The sequence below is a fragment of the Dreissena polymorpha genome, chromosome 1 (assembly GCF_020536995.1).
Source record: "Dreissena polymorpha isolate Duluth1 chromosome 1, UMN_Dpol_1.0, whole genome shotgun sequence".
In the NCBI taxonomy this organism is placed as follows: domain Eukaryota; kingdom Metazoa; phylum Mollusca; class Bivalvia; order Myida; family Dreissenidae; genus Dreissena; species Dreissena polymorpha.
The window spans coordinates 85,040,002-85,050,226 of NC_068355.1; the positions used below are offsets into that span (position 1 = coordinate 85,040,002).

Consider the following 10,225-nt stretch of genomic DNA (forward strand, 5'->3'; position numbering starts at 1 on the left):
CCTGGGGGTCACAAAATTGAACATACGCTTATATAAGGCCTATTTTGTGAAAACTTTCAAAATTTCTTGTCCATAAACATTGGACCTAGGGCTACCAAATTTGGTATGTAGTGACATCTAATAAACCTCTACTAAATTTGTTCAAATAATGCCTCTGGGGTCAACTTTGACCCTGCCCTGGGGGGTCACAAAATTGAATAAAGCCTTATAAAGCGCCTATTTTGTGAAATCTTTAAAAATCTTCTTGTTGAAAACCATTCATTCTAAGGCTACCAAATTTGGTATGCAGTAACATCTTATATCTACCAAGTTTGTTCAAATTATGCCCTTTGTGTCAAATTTGACACTGACCCGCGGGTCACAAAATTGAACATTATATACGCTGATATATTGCTTATTTTGTGAAAACTTTCGAAATATTCTTGTCCTTAACTATAGGACCTAGGGCTACCATATTTTGTATGTACATGTAGTGAGATATAGTAGTCCTCTACAAAGTTTGCTCAAATTATTCCCCTGGGGTTAAATTTGACCAAGCCCAAGGGGTCACAAAAGTGTACATGTGCTTAAATAGGGCCTATATTTAAGTATTTGCACATGCAGAGAATATTTGTTTCAGCCTTTTTTCAGCAGTAGAGCGATACAGGGCCATCATGGCCCTCTTGTTTTTTTATATATTATTAATTTCAACTAATACACTAATTGCGTTTTTTTGCATCAGAACTTGAAATCACATTGTATTTACAACTTTTAAATTGACAATATAATATATTATTTTGTATTAAAAAACATATTACTGAAAAGTGGACTTGTATAACCAGGTAAATGAAGCTTTTGCCCCCCAATACCTGGCTGTAGAGAAGGAACTCGGCCTAGACCGATCTATCACCAACATGAATGGAGGGGCCATAGCCCTGGGTCATCCCCTGGCAGCATCAGGGGCCAGAATCACTGGCCACCTTGTACATGAGTTACAGTTAGTATCTTGTTGTTGGTGTCTATGTATTTATTAGGGATGCAAGAGGTTACAAAAATCATTAACCGGTTAACCTTATTCTGTAACCAGTTATTAACCGGTTAACCGAAACACCTTAAGTAGTTAAAATGATTTAGAGTAGAACGTAAAAAATGTCATACCGCTCGAACTGCTCTGTAGAAACAAAAGTAATTTCAAATTTGAAATCGCTTGAGTTGATAACATGCCAGTGTCGTAATAAAATGTACAATACAAAGTATTTTCATAATTTTTTAAATGTATGCTATATATTTTATTTATTTTTCCTGCGTAAATGCGTAGGAGTAAAAACTACACAATGTTCATTTTTACGTGTTATTAACTTTTTTTTGGTTGAGCCGCTTATATTATGTTTGCGTCGTATTGCTCACGAAAACGGCGTGTTCCTTTGTTCATTCTGTTATAATTTTTGAAACTCAAATTGGCTTACCGGTAATATAGAAATGTTTTTTCACATTCAATGCAACGTAAAGTGGGTTATGTGTGTTCAACGAATCCGCATCTCTTCATATTTGATAATTGCATATTTTGTTGTTTGCATTTTAGCGTTTGTAGCAGAAGTAGTATCGATTGATTTTCATTATACAATAAAAAAATGTGGGTAAAATGAAGGACACAAATGCAAATTAAATTAATTTTGAACGAAATGTAAGTTGAATATTTAATATAATCAGTACATTTATTTAATAGCGAAGTAACTAAGTAATATGATCTCAAATACTGATAGTTACATATGTTTGTTAACATACCATAGCGCGCAAATTTTACGCAATTACCCAAATACTAAAGTTAATGGGTTTATTTTAAAAATATTTTCAATTGATGTTTAATTATTTAATTAGTTAATAATTTGCTGTCTTAAATAAAACTTGCATCGGACGGTAATGGTCGAATCGTTGGACGTACATTATCATAATGATATTAATTTTTTATAAACAAAAACGATGTTAACTCGTAAAGATTGTAACTACGAATGCAATTCTTCATAAAATTGTTACTTATAAACATGGTATTTTTGCGAGCAATCAGTGTTGGATATTGGTTAACAAAACATCAAAATAAGCCGTGCAATGTCTCGACTGTTTTTTATCACGAGTTCAATAAACGTATCAATTACGTCTTCGCTAATAGCTCCCACTCACCGCAGTTTGCATTTTAGCGAGTCAAAACACCAATAGTGTCAGTTATCAAAACGTACCGCCTATTTGTTATCACAAATGTATTGATTAATTGCTTTATTACTTTGATTGTTGATATGTTATTTATTACCGGCGATGGTGCAGCATGTTGTTCTTACTAGTCGCCAGCGCAAGTTGGCAGTATGTCACGCGAAAAAAGTAAACTCGTACAAATAATTCAATGAAAAAAAAAACAATCAAATATTTTTTTCCAGGTTAACCTTTTCCGGAAAATGTAACCGGTTAACTGGTTGTTTCGGTAGGTTTACCAGTTAATCTCTTGCATCCCTAGTATTTATCTTTGACCTATTTACAAATTGTTGATTATTGAGGTTCAGCTAGCCCTAAACCCCTCAATTCTTAGCATGCCACTCCAAGGTGGTGTGATTCTTGTTAATGTTAATGTTTAGTGTGTGTAAAAAACGTGTCTAACAGCTTTGCTTAAAGAGACTTTCGCAAGTCTGATTTTGGGGAAACACTAGTACTTGTTGTATTTAAAAAGATTTTCGAAGATTTACCAACTGGGGATTACATCTTAGACATCTTGGCCAAAATGCTTACACAATGTAAATTTATTTTCTCAGATATTTCATTAATTTTATTAAACCCCCGCAATCATGATGGCAGAAGGGTATGTTGTGTGACCCTTTTGTGTGTGTGTATGTTTGTGTGACATTAAGTGTCCAGCTAATAACTATGTTGAACGTGATGGGATTTGGGAATAAATAGCTCATCATATCAGGACTTCTTGATGTGTGCAAAAACTCACTTCAAGTCAAGATTACATGGGACACTTTTTGCATATTCCTTATGCGAATATTGATGAACGTACATGGCTGCATCTGCCCAATAAATTATCTAAATGAATTGGCTCAATATGATCCTTTTATCAAGAAAATGTGTCGCCTACAATGAACGTCAAAATCCAAGATCAAGATCACAGTAGCAACTTGTAATTTGTGCATATTCCATGTATGTATATATTAAAAGTGCATGTTTTTTTCCAGCTTAGATATTGTGTTGTGCATCAAGATTATATGTCCATTGCAAAAACCATTTTGCTAGCCTGAAGATCAAGGAAACAGTTAACACTTGAACATTTGTATATTCTTGATATGTATCTTGTAAAATTACATGTTTATATTCACTTAAAAATATACCCACGTTTGCTTATTGAAATTCTAAATTTACACATTAGAAGAAGTTTGACCGGAACAATGATAGTAAAAGATAGAGAATAAATTGTGTGTGTGTGTATCTGAATGCATGGTTACCATTGTTTATTACAGTCGCCAGAAAAAGACGTTTGCACTGGGCTCAGCCTGTATTGGTGGTGGACAGGGCATCACTTTGATCCTAGAGAAGTGCTGAACTATTCATTGATTGCCTTAATTAATTTGTTATTCCATTATGTGCCATGGAGAAAAAACACCATGGTTTGTGGACTTGTACATGAATTGTTAAATTTATTATATAAACTTTTTATTGGATTAGCAAAATAGCATGGTGACATTGAATTGCTATAGACAACTGTGTATGGTCTATTGAAATAAATTACATCAGATTAAAGTAATAACTGTATTTTCTACACTATGTAAATTTGTAGTTATTATCAGATCAACATGAAATTAAGGACATTTAAAAGAAACAGGCAAGTGATATTATCACTGAAACTATGTTTTCAAATTGCTTGGCAGGTGTACTTACTTGAAAATTCTTTGTACCAGTTGCTTCTAACAGGACCAACTTATTAAATTATTGATATGGGATGATGTTATATTTTTTAACTGATAGTTGGTCATTTTTTCAGGACATTGAGATGTCTAAACCAATCACTTTACATTAAGTCATACAAATATCCACAACAAATGATTAAGTGTGTAAATCATTTGTATTATTATACAAAGACTACATAAATTATATTTATTACTGTTACTATAAGCATGCATATGTATACAGATAATTAATACATGTCATTCATGAAAGAAGATAATTAAGTGTTTATTGCCATAATAGAGTATTTATTTTCTCTTGTTGCACTTTCACATACCTGAGATGAAATACAACTTAAAGCCACCTAGTTCGCTTTGTTGTTGGAAAGATTAGTAATAACTGTCCTTTTATATATTCAGGTTAGAAAATAACTATTTGTGGTAATCAAATTATTAAGTTATTTTTATGCCCCAGTAGGGTGGCATATAGCAGTTGAACTTTCCGTCAGTCAGTCTGTCTGTCCGTACGTCCGAAAACTTTAATGGCCATAACCTTTTCAATATTGAACATAGCAACGTGATATTTGGCATGCATGTGCATCTCATGGAGCTGCACATTTTGAGTGGTGAAAGGTCAAGGTCATCCTTCAAGGTCAAATATATGGCGGTTGTCCGTCCGTCCGAAAACTTTAACATTGGCCAAAACTTTTTCAATATTGAAGATAGCTACTTGATATTTGGCATGCATGTGTATCTCATGGAGCTGAACATTTTGTTTGGTGAAAGGTGAAGGTCAAGGTCATCCCCCTTCAAGGCCAAATGTCAAATATATGGCGTATGTCAATCCGTCCGAAAACTTTAACATTGGCCATAACTTTTTCAATATTGAAGATAGCAACTTGATATTTGGCATGCATGTTCATCTCATGAAGCTGCAAATTTTTAGTGGTGAAAGGTGAAGGTCATCCTTCAAGGTCAAGGTCAAATTGTGCAATATTGAAGATAGCAACTTGATATATGGCATGCATGCTTATCTCATGGAGCTGCACATTTTGAGGGGGTGAAAGGTCAAAGTCAAGGTCATCCTTCAAGATAAAAGGTCAAAATTTTGCAATATTAAAGATAGCAACTTGATATTTGGCATGCATGTGTATCTCATGGAGCTGCACATTTTGAGTGGTGAAAGGTCAAGGTCATCCTTCAAAGTCAAAGGTCAAATATATGGCTTCAAAGCGGCGCAGTAGAGGGCATTGTGTTTCACGAACATAGCTCTTGTTATATCTGTGTTTTAAAGTTCTAACCTATGGGAAAAACAATGTCCTCAACACTGATTTCTTCACAAGCACTTGGTCTCAATCTTCTTTCACATACAAATGCTAAAAGGGATTTTCATTTATTTTTTGGCAATTAATTTGCCCGTTTAGAAATAAAGACCTGACAAATAGGCATGAGTTACATCATTAAATTTCCACCCATCACCAAATCCATTTGAACATTTTATTTTGTTAAATGGTGATCTTTTGTTATATCAACTAAAAGCCCTATTTTTTCAATTACTGACATTTTATTGGATTAGATGATGCACATTTTGAAAGACAATGCTCCATCTAGGATTTGAGAAGGGCAGGATGCTCTGTGTGTTAAAAGGGCACTTTAGCACACACAATCATACTATACCTGTGGCATGATTTTAGTATGACATGTGTTTTTATGCCCCCCGAAGGTCACTAAACTAGGTCACGGGGTCACTTAGTGTGTTTTAAACCGAAAGTTTGTCCGGACCGTAACTAAGTCATTTATCGTTAGATTTTAAAATGACTTGGTACATTTGTTTACCATCATGGGACGGTGTGTCGTGTGAAAAAAGTACATTGATATCTCCAATATCAAGGTAACACTTTGAGTTTAAAGGTCAAATGCTTGTCTGGGCAATAACTTTGTCATTTATGGTGAGATTTTAAAATCATTTGGAAAATGTGTTCACCATCATTGGACGGTGTGTCCCGAGAAAGAATGACGTCGATATCTCCAAGGTCTAGGTCACACTTTGAGTTCAAAGATCATAAATTAGCTTTTCCGGGCCATAACTATGTTGTTCATTGTGATAATTTCAAATCATTTGGCACTTTGAGTTCAAAGGTCAAAAATGGCCATAAATGAGCTTGTCAGGGTCATAACTATGTCTTTTATTGTGAGATTTAAAAATCATTTGGCACATGTTTTCACCATCATTGAACGGTGTGTCACTTGAAAGAATTACGTTGATATCTCCAAGGTCAAGGTCACACTTTGAGTTCAATGGCCATAAATGAGCTTGTCCGGGGCATAACTATGTTGTTAATTGTGAGATTTTAAAATTATTTGACACATTTGTTCACCATCATTGGACGGTGTGTCGCGCGAAAGAATTGCGTTGATATCTCCAAGGTCAAGGTCACACTTTGATTTCAAAGCTTAAAAATGGCAATAAATGATCTTGTCTGGACCATAATTATGTCATTCATTGAGATTTTAAAATGACTCTGTACATTAATTTTGTTCACAGTCATTGGACTGCGTGTCACGTGGAAGAATTCAAGAGTTCAAAGTGGCTTTAAATGATAATGGCATAATAATTGTTAAAAATTGCCATGTATTAGATTCTCTTGTTTTGTGAAGACAGCATGCAAAATAGTCTGTGTCAATGCGGCACATGGGGGTATACATCACGTCTGTGACAAAGCTCTAGTTCGTATATTGAGTATCATTCTCATGAAAGGGATTGTTAGGGAAATGATTTCAACAAATATTGCAGAGGACCACTGTTTGATACTACATAACAAATATCAAACTTCTATGAAAACAAATATTGCAGATAACCACTTTTTAATACTACATAACAAATATTAAACTTCTATGCTTTACAGTGTCAGAGATTTTTTCAAGTTTTTACTTTATACAAATAGGGGAAACAAGTAACCGCCATTTACGCCAAGATATTTATTACTTTTGTACGAATCTTATCTTTGTAGGGACTTTCAAGATAACACTTCTAAGTTAGAACAAGATGTGTTTGTGAAACACAATGTCCCCCTATATGATGTTTGACCTTGTAGGACGACCTTGACCTTGTGAAGGATGACCTTGACCTTTCACCACTCAAAATGTGCAGCTCCATGAGATGCATGCCAAATATCAAGTTGCTATCTTCAATATTGCAAAAGTATTCATAAAATAAGCGATTTTGGCCACATATATTTGACCTCTGACCTTGAAGGATGACCTTGACCTTTCACCACTCAAAATGTGCAGCTCCATGAGATGCACATGCATGCCAAATATCAAGTTGCTATCTTCAATATTCCAAAAGTATTTATAAAATAAGCGATTTGGGCCACATATATTTGACCTCTGACCTTGAAGGATGACCTTGACCTTTCACCACTCAAAATGTGCAGCTCCATGAGATACACATGCATGCCAAATATCAAGTTGCTATCTTCAATATTGCAAAAGTATTCATAAAATGAGCGATTTTGGCAACATATATTTGACCTCTGACCTTGAAGGATGACCTTGACCTTTCACCACTCAAAATGTGCAGCTTCATGAGATACACATGCATGCCAAATATGAAGTTGCTATCTTCAATATAGCAAAAGTTATTGCAAAATGTTAAAGTTGGCGCAAACAGACCAACAGACAGAAAGGGCAAAAACAATATGTCCCCCACTACTATAGTGGGGGACATAAAAATGCTCCTTAAGGTCCAGAGTTTTAATACCTCAAGGTTAATGATGCCTTGAAAACACCCTTTCTGTTTTTACATAGTGAGCCCTTTAACATTGATCTAAGGTTTAAATCTTGACATAAACACCTTAGTCCTAACAAGAGCACCGCATAACGGGTGCCAACACTTGGCTGCGGGTGCATTTTTTAATAAATGAAAGCTTGTCAGAATTTTTTTTTTTTAGAGGTCATAGTGACCTTGACCTTTGACCTAGTGACTCAAATATGGGTGAGGTGTGTAGAACTCATCAAGGTGAAGCTAATATGAAGTTTCAAAGTTGTAGGTGGAAGCACTTTGATTTTATAGCCAATGTTCAAAACCTTGACAAAATGTCAAGGTTTCAGCAAGACAAGATGGCTATGACAATACCTCGGGTTTTCTCTGAAAACAGCCAAGCTAAAAATTAAGGTACCATGCTTCACAGTTGACTCTTACAAGCCATGGAACAAAGCAAAATAACAACATCAAGTGCCTGTTTAGAAGAGTGCTTTCCAGAAGATATTTAATACCACTTTTCCAAACAATTGCCATTGATAAAAAATGTACATATATTCAAGCAAGCAAAAACCACTATTGACTTGGGAAAGTTTTAATTTTTAGTTTGTTTATCAATAACCATCAATGAAGATCAAAATCATTGAGGTACTAAAGAATTTACATGTTTAAATTGAAAAATATGTTTATAACTAATACATGTTTTAAATTAAAAGTATCCAAAATGAAAAGTTTGTATTGTCTAGTGGTAGACTGTTAGATTGGCTTCTAAAGCTCCGGTTAGAAATCCAGGTGTAATCAATACTTTTTAGCTCGACTATTGAAATATATATAGTGGAGCTATCCTACTCACGTTGGCGTTGTTGTGTCCGTTTGCGTGCAAATGTTAAAGTTTGCGTACTTCCCCAAATATGTTCAATGTCCCTTGACATATTGCTTTCATATTTTGCATACTTGTTTACCATCATGACCCCGACCTATAAACAAGAGCAGACAACTGTGTCAAGCTTTTTGACAGAATTATGGCCCCTTTTATACTTAGAATATGCATATAATTGATAAATCTATGTTAAAGTTTGCGTACTACCCCAAATATTTCCTGTGTCCCTTGACATATTGCTTTCATATTTATGCCCCCCTTCGAAGAAGAGGGGGTATATTGCTTTGCTCATGTCGGTCTGTCGGTCGGTCTGTCGGTCCGTCCACCAGGTGGTTGTCAGACGATAACTCAAGAACGCTTGGGCCTAGGATCATGAAACTTCATAGGTACATTGATCATGACTCGCAGATGACCCCTATTGATTTTGAGGTCACAAGGTCAAAGGTCAAGGTCACGGTGACCGGAAATAGTAAAATGGTTTTCGGATGATAACTCAAGAACGCATACGCCTAGGATCATGAAACTTCATAGGTAGATTGATCATGACTTGCAGATGACCCCTATAGATTTTGAGGTCACAAGGTCAAGGTCACGGTACCCGAAATAGTAAAATGATTTTTGGATGATTACTCAAGAACGCTTTTGCCTAGGAACATGAAACTTCATAGGTACATTGATGGTGACCCGCAGATGACCCCTATTGATTTTCAGGTCACTAGGTCAAAGGTCAAGGTCACAGTGAAAAAAATCGTATTTACACAATGGCTGCCACTACAATGGACAGCCCATATGGGGGGCATGCATGTTTTACAAACAGCCCTTGTTTGCATACTTGTTTGCCATCATGACCCCAACCTATAAACAAGAGCAGACAACTATCAAGCATTTTGACAGAATTATGGCCCCATTTATACTTAAAATATGCATATTATTGATAAATCTATGTTAAAGTTTGCGTACTACCCCAAATATTTCCTGTGTCTCTTGACATATTGCTTTCATATTTTGCATACTAATTTACCATCATGACCCCAACCTATAAACAAGAGCAGACAACTGTATCAAGCATTTTGACAGAATTATTGCCCCTTTTATACTTTGAATATGCATATTATTGATAAATCTATGTTAAAGTTTGACAAAACAACACTTACCTGACATACCACAATGCACTCCACTCAAACCATCCCCCACGCCCCCCTCCTCCCCAGACCCCCCCCCCCAAATTTTTTTTTTCTATTTTTGAAAGATCATCTATTTAATGATCACACACCCATATTATACCCCCCTCCCCCCCCCCCCCCCCCCCTTCAAACCCTCCCCCCCCAAAATTATTTTTTTTGTTTCTCATTTTTGAATGATCATTATTTAATGATCACACACCCACATTTTACCCCCCCCCCCCCCCTCCATGATGGCTTACGTTATACTGTTAAGCACTCGAATAGTCGAGCCCGCTGTCCTCTGACAGCTCTTGTTATTCATCATGTTTGTTCGCTTTAATAATTTTTTAGACTTTTCCAAGTATCATATTTATACTCATTATTAAAAACATGAACATTTAATATATTATGTTTACAAAATAAGAATAAGGAGGTTACATCTGAAGCGACATATAAGTTATGAGCATTTTTCAAAACCTAACTGTGACGGAAAGACAGACAGACAGTGCGATCA

At 35.4% G+C, this 10,225-nt stretch overlaps 1 protein-coding gene across 1 annotated transcript in view; it reads left to right on the top strand.

Moving 5' to 3' along the window:
• LOC127838748 (3-ketoacyl-CoA thiolase, mitochondrial-like) overlaps positions 1-4,273 on the top strand; it is a 33,155-nt gene extending 28,882 nt beyond the window's left edge. The window contains exons 10-11 of the mRNA XM_052366734.1: positions 822-976; positions 3,483-4,273. Coding sequence (XP_052222694.1) covers positions 822-976; positions 3,483-3,564 — 237 coding nt within the window. The 3' untranslated portion in view covers positions 3,565-4,273. The remainder of the gene's footprint in view (positions 1-821; positions 977-3,482) is intronic.
• Positions 4,274-10,225: the final 5,952 nt, after the last annotated feature.